At 37.9% G+C, this 22,683-nt stretch overlaps 1 protein-coding gene across 1 annotated transcript in view; it reads right to left on the reverse strand.

Annotated features, from left to right (window-relative positions):
* The window catches only part of tmtopsa (teleost multiple tissue opsin a), a 78,214-nt gene extending 63,360 nt beyond the window's left edge, over positions 1-14,854 (reverse strand). The window contains exons 1-2 of the mRNA XM_084411011.1: positions 14,096-14,854; positions 1,807-2,135 (exon numbers count right to left, since the gene is read on the reverse strand). Coding sequence (XP_084267137.1) covers positions 1,807-2,135; positions 14,096-14,576 — 810 coding nt within the window. The 5' untranslated portion in view covers positions 14,577-14,854. The remainder of the gene's footprint in view (positions 1-1,806; positions 2,136-14,095) is intronic.
* Between the last annotated feature and the right edge of the window lie 7,829 nt (positions 14,855-22,683).

Below are 22,683 nucleotides of genomic sequence, written 5' to 3' on the forward strand. Positions count from 1 at the left end.
CTTTCACTAAACTGGACAGGCCACTTAAAATATTCTACAAAGTGACTATTGAGTGCAGAAAAAGAGCCAGAGAAAGACAGAGAGACTGAACAAAAGATATTGTGAGTTTTCCTTCGACTTTTCCAGTTGGATAAGTAAACTTGTGGGATGGCTTGAAAACAAATGTATATCCGAAGTAAATACACCAGAACATAAAAGATAAAAAAATAAATAATTCTGTCACAGTCAGGCTGACCCAATGTTCTTAGAAACACACAACTTATTTCACAAGTTCACATTCATAAGTTATCTCACAAGTTCACATTCATAAGTTATCTTGCTCTAAATTCCACCCAACCGTCTCATTGAAAATGATTTGTTTCCTAGGAGGCAACTTATTCCAAATATCTCCTCATACTTCCCTCCCATACAACTGTGTCTGTCTGCACATGAGTCTCCTTATCTTCAAGATGTCGAAATTGTTGGGTGATGGTTGTAATGTTGTTAAAAAACAGTACAGGCTAAGTCAAAATGTCTGTAAAATAATAAGACAAACACAATCAAATCTTTCTGCACTTCTTGGTTTATTGCAGTGGTTCTCAACTCCGGTCCCAGTGACCCATCGCTCTATTCAGTTCTAACAAGCTGTTGATCCAAATCAGGTGTGTTAAATAAAGACATACAACATGCAAAGAGTGGTGGGTCCCCAGGACCGGAGTTGAGAACTATTGGTTTATTGTAAAGTGAAGAATTTTCATCTGGGATTTCCACTTGGGTCTCTATGATTTCGTTGTGACATTCGTTTTTTGACCATCTAAATCAGGGTCCATTCCTGCTGTTGGAAGACAAGCTTCCTGAAGAGTTCATCTTCAACCTTCTCCAACACACCTGTCTGGAAGCTTCTAATAGGTCCTGTGTCAATACCCACACTCGGGGTCTTGGCCACTTGAGAGCGCATGCGAGCATCAGGAAGTAAATGCGCAAGACTGTCTCAGGTCTGAAAAATGCCAAAGCTCAGTTCCCTTAAAGCACTCTAAATCCACCCTTCATATTTGCTGAAAAAGGTGAATGCATTAAGTTATAATAAGTTGTTTGTTTCACTACTTTTATCAGCAGTTAAAATCCATCTGTCACATTATTACCCTTCCCTCTGTGGGCCAGTGGTCGGTACGCACACAATTTGCATATCATTTTTCACCTCTCTTCAGAGCGCTTTTCATTCCAGTGAAATCATAAATAAATTGGGGTATCCACTATAAATTTAGGTTGGGCAACGATTTTCCAAGTAAACTGAAACCATGAAAAAACTTTGTATGAAGAACAGAAAGATATTTAATCTTCCTGCATCTCTCAAAATGTTTTCATTTGGAATTTCAAACTGGCCCACTTTTACGAAACTGGTTACGAGACATGCAACAACTAAAGCCATTTGCACAATTTTTTTTAAAATCTATTTTGGAAACATTGTTGAGTACTGAAGCAAAAAGGAATCCAAAGCTTTTATGGTGCTTTTATGGTGTTATCATTATGGTGTTGTGCTTTTCATAGCTTCACTGATGCAAAAAGAGATGTCGAAAAAGAAGATTTTGGGGTGAACTTTTCGTTTAGGGATCTTGGCTGGCTTCCAGAACTAGAAAGTTATTGAGATCCCCTACCAGAATTGTGCCCTTGCACAAGGAACATAACCCCAGGTGGACTATAAGCAGCTGCTAAATGACAAACAACCTAACCTTAATCAAATACTGAAATGCTAAGGACAAATGCAAAAAGGTTTAGCAGAAAAAATTATTTCAGAAAACCAATGACAGTGGATAATGTTTCACTCACCTGTTTAATGGCATGCAGCAGCTTACCATAGCAGAAAATAATGACCAGGAAGGGGATAATCAGGCAAAAAATAAAGAGGCAGATGATATAAGAAATGTTATTAGCTGTCTTGGTTGTCCAGTCTACAGAGCAGGTGGTTCCAGGGCCTTCTGGGCCATAGCGGCTCCAACCAAACAGAGGGGGCAGAGTCCAGATTAAAGAGTAAACCCAGGACATCACCACCCCACAGGCCACCTTTCTGTAGTTGGTGGCATCAGCTTCTGTGGAACCCATCATTGTGCAGTAGCGTTCATATGATAGCACGGCCAGGGAGATAAGCGACACAATCCCTGCAGAAAAAAATATAAAGATATTTCAATAATGTTATAATTTGATTTAGGTTTAAATAGTCGAATGTGACATTCCATTACCAACAGACTGCTGCACATTAAGTTCAATTTTGAGTATTTTTCAGCAGGCATATAAGACTTTCAGAAGAGCAGAACTCATGTCTTACTATTAATTCAAGACTGCACAATTTTAGGTGAAAGCAATCCACAAGCCAGTTCTTAAAGCTGAAGTGTGTAATTTTTGTGAAAATTTATGAATTACAAAACTGCAAAAATAATGACATTTAAAAAGTTTTCCCAAGCCCTCTCCATGTTTTCTGTCTTCCACTGGTGTTTTGAGAGCACCACAGAGCCCAAGCATTTACTTGTCAAGGGAATCAATTCAAGTTTCTAAGATTCAACTTGACCACTTACTGATTTTCTATTATCAGAGAAGTGGACTGAAGTAGTGTTGTAATTTTAACCTGTAACAAAGTAAAGATCCGCACACCGGAGAGCTCCCATTTAGAAAATGTATTGTGTTAGGGCTGCACAATTAATCGAATTTCTAACCGCGATTACGATTATGGATGCTACGATTACGTAATCGTTCAAAGCCGCGATTACAAAAAAAAAAAAAAAAAAAAAAAAAAAAAAAACACTCTGCGTGCATTTAGAGCATGTTATAAGAGGCGAATCACAACTACTTTAGAAAACCCAGCACAATAGGAACTACCAGGCAGCGACACATGTGTACGCTGAAATAAAAAGTATTTCACCTCAGAAAACGGACGTTCCTGTCATGTCAGCCATTATAGGCTACTGTGTTCGTAGCGCACACTCTTCAATTGCACGCGCAAATGCGGCGGCGCGCGCTGTGTATAAAGTGCAAAGGAAACTAGAGCATGCAACGTTGTTACGTTGTAAATTAGTAAGTCACGAAATAAAAGTAAAATACCAATAAATCACGTTAGCCTACTGGTATGTCCTGTGTTAGCTGAGAAGGATTTGCATGCAGGTATGATTTTCATTCTATTCACCAGGAGCAGTTTCCATGTTTCATTAACAGTTCTTAATATTGTGTATTCACCATGGTAACTGTCGTTTCAATATTAACCCCAAAATGCCACTTTATTTTCACTTTGTGTTATTTTTTATATTTTTAAATGATTGTGGTGGCTCATACCAACTTTGTATTAACAAAAGCTAGTTTGGGACTGCTATTTAATAGCTTTAGCATCTATACCTAATGTTTATTTCTTAGTAGTCTTTACTATTATGTGTAACGTTTCGGGCCTTTCGCGGCCCTTCCTCAGTAATTTTAATCTGTAACTGGCCTGACAAAAGTCTTGGGATTAACTGCACCACTTTGACCTTTTTCCCCCATTAACCAGATTAATGAATATGAAAGTGCACATAACTAATGCGTTTTGTTCTGAAATCAGATTATTTAAAGATTCAGGCTGTTGTTCATGAGATGTTTGAGCTTCTGTTTACCTTATTTGTTGAGCTCTATGTATGTTGATCAGTTTTTATATGTGAATAAAAGTCTACATTAACCCTGTTTATAATATAAAGCAATCATGTCTCTTCAGAAGACTCAGATTAAACTACTTGATTCATTTGGATTACAGTGTCTTTATGTACTTTTTGATAGTGACGGGACGGTTGATACCGGGGCTCCGATGCTCTGATGCAGTTTTCAAAGCACTTTTGTATCACACACTGTACCGATGCTCGTATCGAAATGACAATGCCACGTGATTGATGACGTTTGAAGCTTCTAACATTTAGCTTAGAACCAAAAAGTTGGTTTAACTTTGCCTTAGCTGAGGGGTATCTTTCTCGATTTCCTCAGAGAAAACGCTTCCACAACATTATCAAAATCCAGTTCCCTCACAAGATTGCATTCAATGGCCATTAAAAACAGTGAATTGAGACGTCCTTGACACATTTTGCTTCTTAGTTTGTTTTTTTACTCTTGCCATGAGAGAAAATGAATGCTCTCCTTCACAGTTGCTGACTGGCAGGGTGAGGAAAAGCTTTAGGGCAACATACAAATTGGGGAAAACCGAAGGCAGTCCATAATCAATAATTGTTTTCAGCATTTTTGATGGTGATCTGTCCGGCTCCATTGAAATGAAAGATCTTAACTGAATCAGCTCATCAGCAAGACAGCTGTTCAAAGTCATCAGGGTAAGCAGCAGAAAGGTTATGGGCTCCTGTAATAATGTTGTTGTCAGATTCTGAGTCTGGCACGAATAGAACACCAAAGAGACTATCCATGTGTTTATAAGCATCCATTCTGTGATCAAGGCAGTTGACAAGATGGTCAATGGTAGCATTAAATGAGTCCACAAATTTATGGCTTCCACTAAGGCCTGCATCACCATCTGTGGTCTCGTCAGCAAAAGTTTTTCTTTTCTTGATGCTTTGTACTTCATGCTTATAAGACTGACATACACCTGTCACACTTAAAGCACTCCTCTCAAAGTGTTCAAATAGTTCTCGCTGAGCTGATTCAAACTCACACAATGATTCAAGCAGTCGCGTCGCTTTTCGAAGGTCCATATCACTTTTTTGTAAACATAAACTGGTCACGTTAAATCGTTCGAGTATAGTATTCCAGAACTGCGCCATAAATGCAGTTTCCAGTTTGTCCATCTTTGTGCGCAGTCCCGATGCTTTGTTGCGTGTTTCCCTTTTTCCGTTCTCATCTGCAGCTATACTGTTCAAGGCCTCTCTTATATTACTATCATTTTGCCAGAGAGCTTTGGCCGAATCATCCCTCCAGCTCCACCGAGTATTAGACAAATGCTTAAGTGTTAAGTTTGTCTTTTCGAACATTTTTGCCCATCGGCGAGTAGATGCAGAACAAAATGAATACAACGACTGTGGCAGACTAAAGTACTGTTCGACATCTGGACTGCTGTGTATACTGTTTGCACCTACTAAATTCAATGAGTGAGCAGCACAAGGTATGTAATGGATCAATGGATTTAAGTGAGCCTGCAGTCCATTGTATCTGCCCGACATATTACTCGCATTATCGTACGATTGGCCTCTACAGTTTAATATGTCCAAGCCAAGGTTGTTTACCATTTTAATGACGTAATCACACAAACTCTCACCTGTGTGACATGAAATGGGCTCAAAATCTATGAATCGTTCTAGAACATTCCCTTTCTCATTGACGAATCTGAAGATGAATGTTAACTGGTCTGTGTGGAACAAATCTGGTGTTGAATCAACGATGACTGAAAAATATTTGGCATCCTTTAATTCATTCGCGATTACTTGTTTAGTTTGTTCTCCCAATACATCAATAAACTCCTCACATATACTTGATGACAAATAAGATACAGTTCCCCTTCCTTTTTGGCCGCGTGTTTTAATATGCTCTGATAGAAACGGGTCAAATTGAGATATCAGCTCTAAAATTCCTTGATAGTTTCCACTGTGAGGCGAATCTAGGAGTTCATCCTCCCCCCTGAAAGCCAGTCCTCTTTCGGCTAAGAATGTTATTACTGCCACCACACGTTTCAGTACCTCTTTCCAGTATTTCCTCTGACCAGAGCTGAGTCCTGAGTGTTTTTAGATCTATGCAATAAGGCTAGCATACAGGACATAGTACCTGGGTTCCTCTCATGTTCAAAAATTCTGTCACTGAATCCATCTGTAAAGGCGTGTCTTTTGGACGAGAAAAGTTTGCAACAATAGCAGAACACCAGTCCTGTTGATGGAGAGTATAAAAGCCACTCTCGTGACACAATCTGGCCCTTTGGTAAGTGAGTGTGTAATAAATCATTGGTAAGGGGGCGAGTCTTGCCACCCACACCGCTATCCCTTACGGAAGAAGTATATTTTGAGCTTCGGTTAGGGAAAGCAGCAGCCCCTCTGTTAATAAGAATACTTCTCACCGAATCCCTTTTTATATCTCCCCACAATGCTGGGTCGTTGTTTGTCTCCCAAAACAGGTGTTCATCATCTGTCTTACTCTTAGTGTGATGGTGACGGTTATGGTTGTGGGTTGTAGTAATCACAGGCCGGCTCAGTATCACTGCTATCACGGTAAGTTGTGCTAGCGCCATGTTCACTTGAAGCAGCAGCAACGTTGTTGTTAGCATCAGCAGTGTTTGCATTTTTAAAAAAGCTGGAGATTGTTGGTAGCTTTTGTAGCAATTGAGCTTCTCTTACTTCTTTGTCCTTTTTTTGCTTTCTTTTCATTGATACACTTGGTTGTGGTTTTAAACATTTTTGTTTTGAGGTTGACATGAGGTTGATTAAATGAAGACAGAAATTTCATTCAAATTAAAAAAAAATGTATTGGGTGAACTAACCTGATTATGTTGGTCAGGTAAAGGTAGTTAGAGTTAGCTGAATCTGATTTGAAGCAACGGACTTCAAAATACGGTAGGTATTTAATTGTGTAAAGACGCTACAATTAATAAATTAAATCAAGGTAACCCTAGTGCATCTGTTAAAGTGGAACACTTTGATTTCCAGGTCAATAAATGCAGACCAGAGATTATGCAAAACAATCTCAAAAGGTTTGTTTATTATTATTATTTTAATTGTTTAATTATTTTTTATTAAATTTGTTTTATTTAAGTCCCTCACAATACCACTATCACTTAATGTGAGTGTTTGGGAGGGCGAAAACCTGCTGTAGGTATTGAGCTCACCTCACCGTGTGATGGTGTGATAGGGAGGGCATAATACATAAACTCAAGGTCATGACCGCAGTGGAGCTCACCCGAAATCAAATCCATCTACTACAGCCTGATTACTGATCCATTAACTAAACCACTAGACCATGCCATAAGAACCATATAGTCCATCTCTGAGAATCTATAGGGAAAACAGCTTGGTCTTTATGTCTCAAGATGCATTGGTCTGACTACTTTGGTTATGTGACACCTTAAAGGGCCCCTATTATGGATTTTTGAAAATGACCTTTCATGTAGTGTGTAACATAGCTCTAAGTGAATGAAACCATCCTGCAAAGTTTTAAATCTGAAAGTGCACCGTATATAAAGTTATTGTCTTTCAAAAGTAAGAGTCGACTCTAGGTCAATTAAATGAATCGTTTTTCAAACGAGTCATAAGCCGTTTCGTTGTGACGTCAAGACGAAACATTAGTATATTGCCCACCCACTTTTTGCACGCGCACACACCAGGGAAAACTTGAACCTCAAACCAGCAGCTGATTCCTGTGGATACTGGATAGCATCATGTCGAGAAGACGCTGTGCTCTACAATGTGAAGGTAAAGACAGTTTTTTTTCACTGCCCAAGGACGAGCATGTTAAGAATCAGCGGTTAAAATTAATCTTTAACACGATATCACAGCAGTATAATTCTAAACTTTTGCTGTTTTGCCTTTATTTTACTGACGACTGCTTCTCAAATCTCAGAGTTCAATGCAGGATTCGCAAACCGCTTCCTCTTGAAAGATGGTCTCCTGCTAACTGGCTAACTCACGTTATCACTGTCTTACTGAAATACTTCTGCTAATCAGTTGTGGACCACTATTACCTATAACTGTGTCTATTAATCCAGATTGTCTGTCGTTCTCACTACTTTGAGGAAATATTTGTTTTACCAACGTTTATGTTACATCAGATCATTCACTCTAGAGCTCGGCTAATGTATATATTGCATACATGCACTGTTATTGATACAGTTTCTACATATTCACCGCAATATATAAGAAAAATACTCGGTAAATAAATTAGTACAAGTAAAATAATCGGTTTGTTGATGGACATGCACTTGTTAATGCTGATGGTGAGGAATTACAGTTGGAACATCTCATATAATGTACCTCAAAATGAGTTGCGCGTCACTGAGAAACGTCCTGCTCGAGTCGTCCTTGTGATGGAGGTTCGGGTTGAATAACTTCCAATGTTTCATCATCGGACTCGCGCTCGCATTGATATGGTCAAATCGACGTCATTGTTCGTTACTGTGTTTAGTTTACAGTCAAGCGGCAACATTCTGATCTGAAAAATGAAGCCTACCCGGAAGTGCGAAAAACTGCAATACATCGAAAATCCGCTAGAGGGAGGTCCCAAAAGGGAGCAAATGTCCATAGCCCCCATGTTAAAATGTCCGTTTTCACAGCATAAATTCATGTTTTTACAGGTTGGTCCCATGGACTTTTATTGTATTTTTCGATAGCTTCCGAGTGCCTGACAACTGTGAGGGGGGTGAATTTTTTTCGAACTTGTTAGTTTAGATCGTATTTAGATATAAAATATATGACAATAAGGGCGTGGTTAACTTTGAGTGACAGCTTGATTGACAGCTGACAAGGCAGCGCCACGGAGAATGACAACAAGAAGCGCCATTTTTTAATACAGTTGACATATAATACTACTGTTTATGTATCATGAAATGTAGTTTTAAGAGTTTTTCAGGCGAGAATGTAGTTGTTTAAAGCTCGAATCTGTGATTTATTTAAAGATTTATGAAAATTTTATCCAGTTGATCCAGCGATGACCGGGCGCTCGGCGTTCATGTACCCCACCTGGAGCAGTCTTTCATCGGCTTGACGTTATGAGGTTTGCCGCCAATGCCGCGGACTCTGGCGTCTCTTTAGTGGTTAAACATGAGATATTGTGTATATCTATATCGTCTTGTGTATATCTAATGGGCGATTTTTGGTCTCGTGAATCAAATTTTTTTTCCCTGGACAATCGTTTTGGCTGAGGGGAAGTTTCATAACTTTATAAGCTATTTAACTTTACCGATGTATAGACTATAGAGCGCTGACTTTGTATGTTTGACTGAATTGTTTGCTTTATTTGTATAGCTTCTTATACCTTTTACGTATACTTTTATAATGGCTAATATTGATAAAACTGAAATTTAACAAAAAGAGACTGGGTTGAGTTTTGTCATTTTAAATTTTAATACAACGAAGATGATCTGTAATGTTGTTTACTGCAAAATCTGTTGTTTAGTACAAATGCACATATTGCCTGGACCATAAAATGTGTAATATTTTTATATTATATTTAAAATGAAAAGAGGCAGGTTTGTGTTTTATATTTAGTTTTTTCATAAATAGGCAAACGTTATGTGCAGTTGAATATAATCAATATGCGTTGCCTGAACCACATTTGTGTGGCTATAATGTTTAAGATTTCTTTAAATGAAAACGAAAAGAGTTAGTATGGTGTTTTATAACATATTTCGTTGCCTGAAATAAGAGATAACCGAAGTAGCAGAGCGAGCTGAGTGACGCGCGCTGCGTCAGAAGGTGGGCGGGGTTAGGATTTCCCAAGATTTTCCAAGATGGCGCCGCCCATACCCCCCATAAACGGCTTCAAACCCGTTCTTCAGAAAGTCTATGGGTGACGTCACAGACGCTTTGTCCATATTTTTTACAGTCTATGTTTACAGTGTAGGAAGCCTCAGGACAAGCAGAGCTGACGTTGTTATGGCAATGGGCGTTTTTGTTTTCGATGCGCTGTACACGGTAGACCAATCACAACAGACTGAGCTATCTGGCCAATCAGAGCTGAGTAGCTTGCGGAAAGGAGGGATTTAGAGAGATTGATTCATCTGACGAGTCGTCGTTCGAGAATCATTGAAAATGTGATGATGTGTAAATGTATATTATGAGGAAATTAAAGTTTTTTTTTTTTACCTTTGATGCATGTAAACATGTTATAGGAGACTCCACAACAACATTAGGAAACTTTAAAATAGCATAATAGGGGCCCTTTAAAATAAGAGTTCACCCAACAAAAAAAAAAAAAATTGTCATAATGTACTTAGCCTTTCCAAACTTGTATGACTTTCTTGTTAAGGATGAACTGTTTTTCAAGAACAATCCAAATCTTTGTATACTGCACATATATATTGGAGAGAGGGACAGAGAGAGAGGTAGCTTTATGAGCATACAACTCAACTTGATACTATTTGATATTTGTTTCAGTAGCAATATGTCATGTCGCACAAGACAAGTGATACTACCTTACAGAAAAACAAAGCTATCTGGACCAATAATATAGTGAGATTTCAGCAATCACAAAGAGAAAGTGTGCCTTTAGAAGAATCGTCACTCCATGAATGCCACTCCAAATGCAAATGATTGGATGCTGCCAGTTTCTTGGAGCAGAAATCAAAGGAAGAGAGGAGCGAATAGTGGAAATTGTCAAGTCACAAAATTATGGAAGAATAAATTGAAATGGAAAATTTTATTTATTCTTCCATAATTTTATATAAACTCAACTTCACATTTATGTCACGGAAATTGACAGATATGAAATTCTTGTTTTAAATGTTTAGTGGTTTAATTAGAAAATACTGTTCATTAATGTTGTCAAATAACCCTTATTTCCAATCATAACAGATTTAGACCCATTTAAACAACAAAAAATCTTGTTATTATTATATTATTCATCATGATCAGTAACCACAGAGCTAATAACTGTGTAAAAAACGTTTTTAATTTCTCCACAGTTACTTTGAACAGTTAAGTTTTTAATTTGTTCCTCTGGGACTAGTGCTTAAGAACACAGCCCTGCAGTATGAAATTACTTTTTGATTACTTTCTTCAAAATCAAGTGTAGCGTTAGTTCTGGCGGGTCACATCAGTCAAGTTTGGATCAGCTGACTCTACCTATTACAGCATCCCTATATAAGGTCCATTCAGTATTATCAGCAGCTTTATCATGGTGCTCAGGAGCCAATAACCCTCCTCCATCCCCAGCTCCTCCTCTCGTCCAGTCAGGACTTGGCCTTCTGATATTACTCTTCAAATCAGACTGCCATTTATCTTTATTATGTTGTTATTACATTCAATTATTGCCATTAAGAACATTAATGATATCTGCAATACATTTATGTTGGTTCTGTTCTGTTTACCCTAAAGGGGGTTATCGCTGCACTCCCTGCTCTTATCCATGCTAGGCTGCACGGATGGGCAGGGAGTTCTCAGAACAAAACCACACCGACAATTCAAACTGTATGCTACTTGTCAGACATCTTTGACAATAGTGTTCCTGACAGAATTGAATCCAAATAAAACCAACAGTCATAAACATTTTATGAGACATGAGGCCTCTTTTTTTAGCTTATTTTAATGATAAATTGTCCACATAACATCTCAGAAGAGATGAATCTGATGAAGTAAGCATCTGAAAAATTGCATAAGATCTCAAGCAATAGAGAAATGGATTCAAAATCTAATATTCTGGCTATGTTAAGATGGCAAGAGATGATTTTCCCACAAACAAAGCAATCAAATGTGATTTGTCTTGCTCTGTTGCATTCACTGGCAGCTTTCTGGTGCAAATAAAAAACATTCTCTGTTCAAAAGAGACTTATTGGAAAATATAACAATGGTGATTCTTCTTTAGACTTGTTTCATTTTTTGCCTAATTCTGCCGTGGCGTATCCCGATCCTCAAGCAGAAGAATTTTTTTTTAATAGAATTTCAGTGCATACAGTAGGTTGACTTGTGATGCAGAATCACACTGTGTTCTTTCATTTGGCCACAGGAGAACTGAACCTATGTCTCCCAAGGTGTTTTTTTTCTCTCTCTCTCCACTATGGAGTTTTGTTTCCTTGACTTTAGCTTGCTCAGTTGGGCTTTAAAAGACATTTAATATTCAGTAATTCTGTAAATGTTACTGCACTGACACTATTGGATGAGAACAAAACTTGATGTGAAAATAGCTGGATGGCAATTTTAAATTTGTTTCATAATTGATTTACTCAGCAATATCGACACTGTTACTGAACTGAATTTAATCAACACTGAACTGACTTGTGCTGAATAATGACACTATTAAACTTCTGTAGAGCTGATTATAACTGAATTATTTTACGCTTGTTTCATAATTTGATGCACTATTATTGAACTAAACTGAATTAACACTGACTGACTTGAGCTGAATAATCATGCTATTATCTGCTTTATAGTTGAACAGAGTTTGCTTCCTAACTACTTTACATTCATACTGTTATTAAACTAAACTGAATCAACTGAATTGAATTGAGCTGAATAACATAGCGCTTACATATAGATGTATTCATTTCATAACCGAAGAACATTAATACTGTTATTTTCTTGTTTATTTCTGTATTGCATAAAGCACTATATAAATAAATGTGATTTGAGTTGACTAGACATCAGATACTGCAAAACAAGGTAAATTGTAGTCCTGAGGTTCTAACATGGTAAAAGAAAAGAAAAAAAAGAACAAATATGATTTATACATCCCCGAGGATGTGAAGCAAAGAATGTCCCTCCAACATTTTAATGCTTTACTTACTGTAGTGTATCTGGTGTTTAGCAATAATATCTATCATAAGCTATTTCCTATATAACCTCCCTGCACAATTGCAGTGACTGCATGATGACACTATTATTATTGCTGCAGTCACACTGAGTTTAGTGTTCCTGACGGAACGACAGATGACAATATCTGTATCAATATCAACATCAATGTTATTATCTTCATAGCCATCTGAGTCCTGAGAACACACTGCCAAGACAATCATTTCCAAGACATGCTGCAGTTTTGAAAATTAGCAAAGAAATGTATTTCTCTATTACAACCCCACTTTCTGACCACCAGAAAATATAATTTTGCATTCCGAAGCTCACAGAGGTGCTGATAGTGATTAAACCCAAAGATGGTGTGTGCTCATGCTGTCCTTTCTCTGGTCTCTGCTCTTGGACTCTAAGCCTTTTTCTTTACCTGCTGAGCTCTGTCTTTCAATGGCATCTCTCTTTTTCTCTTCTGAGACTCATTATTCCATGGATCCTTCTCTCACTTTATCACATTTCCCTTCTCTCTTCTCCTAGTTTTCAGACAATATAACTAATGTAAGTTAGCATGCTAATCAAATGACGTCAGTTAAACATGGTGAAAGCATCAAACACTTCATGCCTAATTTAAGTTCATTTGTGATAAAGGTGGACACAACAATTCTTGAAAAATGTTTAATCGGTAATTTATCAGTCTGAGATGCTGCATTTACTCTGACATACAGTTTACTGCCTTCAGAAAGAACCAATGTCATCACCTTCAGATGCATTTGCAGCTATAAACTACACCTCTGTCTGTGTCTGTGTGTGTGTGTGTGTGTGTCCTTGTGGAGACATTTTTTGGTCCCCATAAATCGTTAAGTGATTTTTATTTTTATTTTTTTGAAAATGTAAATACACAGAGAGTTTTCTGTGATGGGTTTATGGGTCGGGTTAGTGTAAAGGGATAGAATATACAGTTTGTACAGGAAAAAAAAAATCATTGTATCTATTGAATGTCCCCATAAAACATTGGAAACCCAACTTGGAAAATGTAATGTTTATAGGAGCTGGCATACTCTTTAATTATTTATTTTTTTAAATAATAATATGTTGTTACACAGTTTTGATTTAAAATATTCAAATATATCCACTAATTATGAGTCAGCGTGATCTAGCCAACATGCAGAAATTCATTTGGTTGTCACGTGATGAAAACCAAAGGGAAAAAAACGACATTTTTATGCAAGTTTTAGCTGGGGTAACTGCATGATAAGGCTTGGCTTGAAAATAGTGATCAAGTTGTGCACATTACGTGTACTATTTCAAGTAGAAGGAAAGTATTTTATTTTTTTATTTATGCTTACACCATTTGCATTTTAAAGTCATTAAGATATTTGTAGAAAATGGTAGACTATACATGTTTTTGAATAGTAAAAAAATTACGAAACATTAATACAAAGATAACATTTCTAAGAACTTAGATCTCAGCAACACGAAGACGTCATATAAGTTTTGTTATCCCTATTCATAAAACTAAACGTTCAAACGGAGACAAAGCTGGGCACTTTGGGTATTTATGATTAACAGGTTTTATATCATTTTAATGATGCATGCCAGATGAAATCAAATCCAGATAAATCAAACTTTCATGCATGCAAAACCATAACAGAATGTTCTGATACAGTACGTGTAGATCAGATTCCACTCACCTAACAACGAGTTGACAAAGCCGTACCACACACATCCATTGTCGCCGATGAGCCATCGCCCTTGAGTGCTCGCCGCGAAGCTGAACGGCGTGCCCAACACGCACACCAGGAGATCACTCAAGCAAATATTCACCAGCAGAAAGTTTATGGGGGACCGCAGCACCTTGTAGCGGCAGAAGAGCACGAGAACCAGGAGGTTGTTGAGGAATCCGAAAGTGCCGATGAAGCCCAAGCTCATCGCCACGAGCAGGTGGCCGGTGGGACTGAGAGTGCTATAGGGAGAGGACGCCTCCAAATGTCCCTCCACTGCACTGAGGCACAGCGCGTTGTTCGCCCTCCTGCAGCTGATCACACTGAAGTTGGACACAATCATCGCAATCCGTTCTGGGTGCACATTGAACAAAAAGTCACTGCCTTGTTTTCTGGGGAAAAGCGCAACATTTATAGTGCTCTTGCGTTTTGACAACAGAATGCAATCCATAGAGGGAGGATAATTATTTGCAGAAGAGTTTAAGTGTTAGAAGAGATGCACGACGCTTTTTTTTTCTTTTTTCTTTTTTTGCAATTACTGAACTTTGTTGCTCGGTTCAGAAGTGGGAATAAAGTTTGGCGTCCCTTTGCTCCACCGTGTGGTGATGATTACACTCCTCATATGCGGTTGGAACTGTACTGTGTTGATGTTAGTACCTCCTTCTCAGCTGACGTCTGAGTCTGCTCTACTGAGGTTTACAGGACGCCACATCCAGGTCACAAGGACAAAAACATCTGCAGCTCAGCTGTTCTGTATCTGCTGTCACACGACACGACATATTGGCGAAACCTTTATCTCTTGAGGAATGCTCAGAGTAACATTGGGGGAAGTTTGAAATCCCTTTCTTTATTTGAGTTACCATTGTTCATACGTTTGAGCGCTGTCCGTGGTGCTAAATGTTTATTCTATGCAATGTGAGAATTATTGGCGCCGCGATCATAGCGTAGATTTAATTGTATTAAAGAATAAAACGAAAGTGATGTATTTGTAATGTGTAAATTTAATAAACTGATAATGATCATCATGATAACCGATCGTATAACGGACATTGAACTGTTGCCATAGTCAGTCAAACGCAAATTGTTGTTCGCCAGCGTATTTTTAGGGGAAAACTACATTTTGCAGTTACTGAAATGTTGGTGAAAGCCCTATTGACACATATGAAGAGTTCAGATGCAAAAGCCTCTAAGTGCCATCTGAAATTTTCTTCTAGAATGATCATTTTTATCAAGCTCATATATTTAAGTTCAATAATTTCACTTAAATGGCAATGCAAATTACCTATTAATTGTCATTTAAGTGAAATTACTTACCTTAAATATACAAGCTTTATAAAAATGATCATTCTAGAAGAAAAATTCAGATGACACTTAGAGGCTTTTGCATCTGAACTCTTCATATATAACTCCAAAATAATTCATGTTTACTTCCTTTGGTAGATCAGACCTTAAACCACACATAATTCCTAATATGATGCCCTGATTCAGAGGGTTTCAGAGGGAACCACTGAACCACTGCGTAGAAACATTGGATCTTTTCCAGTCCCTTATTGTCCAATATTAAATAATTATGTAAATGTATGAAATAATAAAGAAGCTTGCAGCCAAAACAATTCAATTGAGCTTGTCAACTTGAATAGCTCATAAAAAGAGCTTGTTGGTGTTGAATATTCATTATACGTGAATTATTTTTATTTTTATTTATTTTTATTTTTATTTTTACTTGTGATTCTGTTTGTTCCTCAATTTGGATCTCAGAGAAATTTATAAATGGCTGTAAATCCACCCTGACTAAAACAGATGCATGTCCACAACACAGACTCCTAAGGGGGGGGATAACCAACCCTCTGTATTGATCTTGGGAGAAGAGACAGTTTAAATACATCCTAGTAGGCTGCTGAGGGCTTTGTTTGTTTTCAGATGGATGCAGGAGAAAGCAAAGAAAGCTTATAAAAAAGCTTGAGGACACTGTCATTTCTGATTTTAAATGTTGAGTGTTTTACAAAGGAACATTCGTATTAACATTACATTAACATTCGTAAGTAAACGTGGGCTGTAAATGTGATTTGTTATTTTTGGTGGTGAAAGTATCATAGAGGAACAGGGAGAATGAGGTATTTATTGAGTGAAACATATATATATATATATATATATATATATATATATATATATGTTTCACTCAATAAATACCTCATTCTCCCTGTTCCTCTATGATACTTTCACCACGAATTTTTTTTTTTTTTATGATCCTCTGATACTTAGGACAACACTTACTGGGCTAGTTAAAGTTTTTCAAAGAATGGGAATCTGAATGTAAATCACACTGATCACTGCATGAACCTTTCAGTAAGACCTATCAGTGCCTGGTTCTTCTTTGGCAGTGAATATGGTTTTTCTTTTTTCTTTTTTTTTCAGATCCAATTAGTTCTTCTGCACTGTCTGCTACCCAAGGCAAAGAGCAAAACACCAACACCTTCTGTTATAGTCCCTTTGAGAATAATCATGTCTCACCACATAAAATAAGTTAGTGCTATAAAGAGATTTCCAGTCAATACGCAGAGCAATTGAAAATGTTGTAGTACTATTAAAGATTTTTTGCAGCCTTGCACATCATGAGGTAAAGTGGTTTATTGTACAGCTTGTTAAAACCTTTTCATACTGTAATTTTCTTCTGGTTCAATTGGATGGAAAATAAGAGAAGCACATGACAGAAAACAACAGCACAATGTTCTATACTATAGCTTAATTGGACCAATGTTCTGTTTTACTCAGGGTGAAGTTCAGTTTCTACTCTGAAAGTGTGGATATGGTCACTGAATGAATAATGCTGTGGCCAAAAATGAACAAGGAAGTTTTTACGGATTATGTCTCAGGCAATTGCAGGAGCTGCATCTGAGAGCATTAATCTAGTGTATAACTTGCAGAGCATACAAAATGCAAATTGCTAAGTACATTACATACAAGTAAAGTGTGGCAAATATACTTTTTCAGACCAGTAAAAAGATAAATGACCAAATTTTTACAAAGTGATAAATCAAAGCCGGATAGTGTGATAGTGGAGGAATTAAAGTCCCCGAAGGGGGGACCATTGGAGTGACACCACCAACTTTGAAATGGCATAATTTTCAATATTGTAATTAATATTATAAATAAATGTATGCCTACTTCACTAGCAGCCTTAGTACATGCTCCCATTAAATGCTCATCTTCTCCCTACACCAAAAATATTATCGTTAAAACTACATTGAGAATCTGGAGGCAATTCAGACACCACTTTGGTTTACAAACCTCTTCTATTTCTGCACCTATAGCAGCAAATTTTGTTTTCTTACCATCATTAATGGATAGGACTTTCTCTCAGTGGTCGGCATTGGGTATTATAACATTTAAGGATTTTTTATATAGATTACGTATTTATTATTCCAGCAATTACGGGAAAAATGTGCATTGCCCAAACACAATTTTTTTTGATATTTGCAGGTTCGTAGTTTTGTTCGGGACACGCACCCTCAAGTTTCCTAGCCTCCCTAGTGTCACTCCCATTGACTCCTTCCTCAAACCTATCCATGTTATGAAGGGTATGATTTCACATTTTTATGAAGCAATCTGCTCCTTATGTGAAAGCTCACTTGCAGCTATTAAATCTCAGTGGGAGGAGGACATAGGAGAAAATATTCCAGAAGAACAATGGGAAAAGATTCTACGTTGTGTGCACTCCTCATCCTTCTGCGCCAGACAGGGTCTGATGCAGTGTAAAATCCTTCATCGCACCCACTGGACCAAAGTTAGACTTTCTAAAATATATTCTGAGGTAGATCCCATGTGTGATCGCTGTCATCTAGCCCCTGCATCTACTGCGCATATGTTTTGGTCTTGTCCATCTCTACACAAATATTAGTCTCTGATCTTTAAAACATTATCTGAAGTTCTTGGAATTTATGTTAAACCTTTGCCTGTCACAGCTCTGTTTGGTACTCTCTCTCTTTCACTTGACATGCCCAAATATAAGACTGATTTTGTAGCTTTTGTCACTCTTCTGGCAAGACGCCTAATTTTAATAAATTGGAAATCGCCTACACCTCCTACTCATTCTTCATGGATTAATGATATCTTTCATTTCATCAAACTAGAAAAAAATCATACAATGAAGGGATCTTCTGACAACTTCTATAAAATTTGGGGTCCTTTTATAGATTGTGTAGGAAAGTGAAATAGTTTAAACGCCTGTCTATATCTCCTCTGGCAGTAAAGAATCTTCTTACACGTGATATTAGCTTGAATATGTTTTTGGATGACCAAGCGTTATATGGCTCCTTATTTATTTTATTATATGTTTTTTTTTTTGTTTTTTTTTATGTTGCTGTTCTTGTTTATTGTTTATACTTCTGTCATTGTCTTATTCTCTCATGCTGAATGCTGTTTGGACGTAATTTGCATCATATGACAGATCCATAACTGTATATTTCCTTTTAATTTTTGCTCAACTTAGAATTAACCTTATTCTTATTATTTACATATATGTGATATTCCAATGGTATCTGTAATTGTGTGATGTACTCTGTTTATGTGGAAAAAATCTAATTAAAGTGGGGGGAAATATTATAAATAAAATGTGTTTGTTATTTTAAGGCTGACACCCTGCATGACTCAATGAATGAATCCATCTATTGAACATACAGAATAAATGCACTGATCTTAAAATATATCAAGAATTTCAAAGGCTTTTGCATACAGCGCTGCTCAACATTTTGAGTTGATCTGAGATCAAATCCGTGTGCTTTTTCGCTCATCAGAAGCAGCATGAGGGTCCTCTCTGATCATCCTTAGAGGGAAAATTGCTTTCTAGTCTCTACTTAAGGCAATTTGTTTACCTTGAAGTAAGCAATATATCTCTCCACTTACAAGAATCATGGTGTCTGGAGACAATGAGACGGATATAGAGTGAATCACATTGAGTGGGCTGCATGGAAAGTGGAAAGTCATACAAAGAGCTTGCTGTGGGGAGCAATGTGTCAAGCTGTCAAGGTCACCTGTTAGTCACCATCTTCACTACATGTCCCATCATCCTCTCACACCTGCACTCACTTCACCATTACCCGCACCTGCCAGCGATCATCATTACTCACCATGTTCAGCTGTTGTCACCTTGTCTTCCCATTTTCATCTGTGTATTTAAAGGTCCCATGACATGCTACTTTTTGTAGGCTTTAATATAGGCATTAGTGGTCCCTAGTACTGTATCTGAAATCTATTTTCAAAACTTCAGCCTTGGTGCAGATCGAATTATAGCCACTACAAGCCAGTCCCAGAATGAGCTTCCTTTAGACGGGCCGTTTCGGTGTCTGTAGCTTTAAATGTTAATGAGGAGTAGAAAGGCGGCGCAAGGTGGAGGCTGGGTGTGGCCTTGACCATCTTGCAGGAACATACTATTGAGCAACGGTACCATGCATGTTTACGTTGGATGTATTGCAATGGCACGAAGACACGCAGTCGTTCAAGCATTTCAGTTCGACCCAGAATCGGATCCAGATGGAGAAGCAACGGATGAAGAAGTTGCAACTCAGCGGCACCAGCAGGACGTTTCCGAATGGTTAGTTTAAAATATGTCTGGATACGGTACTTTAGTGAATAACAATAATACTTAAAATTAGATCTATGAAACGACAAAATGATATTACATAATTTATTTGTTTACATAATTTATATTTCATATATATTAAAAGTAATATATATAAAAGTATATATATAGCATGGGGGGAAAACTGTTTATTGTGCCTAGATGTTCTAGTACAGAGATCTGTAACGTCTGTAATTTATCTTATTACAATTACATCAAGCTCTGCGATCTTGAAATGCGGATATCGCGCGCACCATATAACCAACAGGAAAACGGTTATCCAAATAACAAAGAAGTGTACAACACTCGCGTTACAGTGTGTGTCCACATTCTACGTGTAACAAGCTAACCATAAACAGTAAACAAGCAACACACTTATATATCATTAGTTGACTTGCTTGCCCGAGGTGTGTAGCTGAGCCAAAGAGAGTTGGTACTGATCCAGACTTTAGTTTCAGACGTTCAGCAAGCCCAGCTCTGTATTGACCCAAGTTGAGGGAACAGTCGTCGGTGAAATGTTTGCCGCAGACATGCAAAACTTTGGGAAGTTGTGTCGGCGCATTTCCAGAGAAAATGAAATTAATCCACTGGTTCTTCTGGGGCTTGGATGAAGGCTTCGGTGTTCATTTGTACATCCAGTTATTGAGCAATTATTCGCTCGCTCAAAAGCCATGATATCTCTCGTGGACAAACTAAAATCGCGCGCGCGCGTTCCTACTTCCTAGCTCATTTTCTCATGGTCGGGAAATATTCTCTGGGCGGGCAAAGCAGAGAAAGGGGAGGTAACATTTCTCCTCATGACGTCATAAGGAGGAGATTCAAGATCAGCCTGATTGAGCCTCCATTTTCTCAAAGGCAGAGAAAGATAGCAAAAGCTCGATTTACACCGATTCAAATTTCTAGAAACTTGGGGACCATATACAGGCTAGGGGAACTCATATTAATGTTAAAAAACCTCAGAAAGTGAAAATTTCATGTCATGGGACCTTTAAGTTCCTCATTGTTCTCTGTTCACGGTCGGTTCTCGTCAACACTGTGTTGTAGTTTTGGTAAGTTTCTGTTTATATTAAATTCCTGTTGTCACTTCATCCTGCCTCACACAGCCAAAAGCGTGACACAAGCAATAAACTTAAAAGATATTTTAAATTAAAAATACAAGAGTTACACATACAGTATAAGCAAAAGGCCTAACAGTTGAAGCACCCTGTTGCAAGAAGACTAGCATGAAGTTCATTCATCAAGTTGAGACCTTAAACTGCTTAATAATGCAATTCTGAAAACATAAAGGATTTCTGGTATAGGCAGTAAGGCAGTCTGAAAAATCATATTGCATCAAACAATTTCTTTGCTATATTGCCAAGTGTTGGAAACTGAAATACATCTAAAGACTTTTTTTTAACTATAAGCAATTTTGCAACTACATGTCAACTAACTCTCAATAGAGTATTATTAGACTGTGTGTGTGCTTAATATCTGCTAAGACTTTATTTTGATGCTCCCAAAAGACATTCAGACTATAAGTAACTTTTCAAGTATACATGTCAACTTATTCTACCTACCCGAACCCTAACACCTAACTCTAGCCTATAACAGTCTGCTACAGCCGATTGATACTTGGTTATACTTTGTTTTAATAAATAGTACATTAAAAACATTAATAATATTCAACCCCTCTTTCTATCTCTCACTCTTTGAAAGGTTTGGAAGAACCAATGCAACTTAAATGCAATGTATTCTCCAAGTTAGGTTTGTGAAACGCCTACAATTTGAACCGCATTTGAAAGGGCAATGAGTGGATAACCATGTCCATCACTCCCACCGGCCACTATGAATACTGGGTTATGCCATATGGGCTGGCCAACTCACCATCCTGGCTGCAACACACTCAAAACAGCCTTCACATCCATGCCTGTCCTCCAACATACAGACCCTGAATGGCGTTTCGTCATGGGAGCAGTACTCTGCAGCGCCATGGCACTCCTCTTAAACTCTTCTCTAGTGCCTTCTACTCCTGTAAGATCTTGCCCACGGAGGTCAACTATGATATTGGTAACCAGGAGATGTTATCCATCAAGCTAGCGCTGTGGAAGTGGTGCCATTGGTTTGAGGTTTCTCATTTCTCCTTTCAAGTAATAACCGCCCATGGCCACTTGAAATATCTTTGGAGCACGAAACGGCACTTTAAATTTTCTATAACATACTGTATCCTCCAGGGTCTACAAAAAAGACGCTCTTGCAGTCTTATGTGTCTGCAATAAGAGTCCTGCAATGTGGATAAATAGCTTCTAATTAACCAGGCAGGGAATATTCTGGCTTCATTTTTCTACAGTGGATGGAAGTGGAGACACGTTGTACGTCTTTCTTTACAGTCTACGGTTCAATTGTGTGTTTTTTGCATGATTTCTGTTAGTCAATTTCCATCAAAGTGTGTGTGATAGGTGTGTCCATAAGTATACCTCTTATACTACATTCTGGTTTTTGTATTCAATTTGTATACTCTATTTGTATACTGTGGCCCTGTCACAAATGGCACACTTTTCATATGCACTTACAGTCTTCTGGACTTACAAAGCATGCCACATACGCGTGTCCGTTAAGTCCTTGAGAATGTAAGGTGTCCCATTTGTCCTTTTAGGTGTCAGAAGGGTACTCGCGAGTGGTGAGGGGCTATCTTTGCGGTGATATGTGCCCTCGATGCGCACTTTTGCCGAGCTCTCACTGAAGCGAGCTCTGCAGCAGACTTCTTCCCGACAGTCTAAATGGTGTTACGTCATGAAAGTGCAGACTTGTAGGAATACCACAAGTGTTAGGGTGCCGTTTGGGATAGGGCCTTTGCTTCCATAAGACCCATATGATCAGTTGACTTAACTTAAAAAAAGTGAGGAAACTCATTGCCTTAAAATTATAAAGTTATAAACTTAATGCGTAATTTAAAAAAATA

This window comes from Rutilus rutilus (assembly GCF_951802725.1).
Source record: "Rutilus rutilus genome assembly, chromosome: 6".
Lineage (NCBI taxonomy): Eukaryota > Metazoa > Chordata > Actinopteri > Cypriniformes > Leuciscidae > Rutilus > Rutilus rutilus.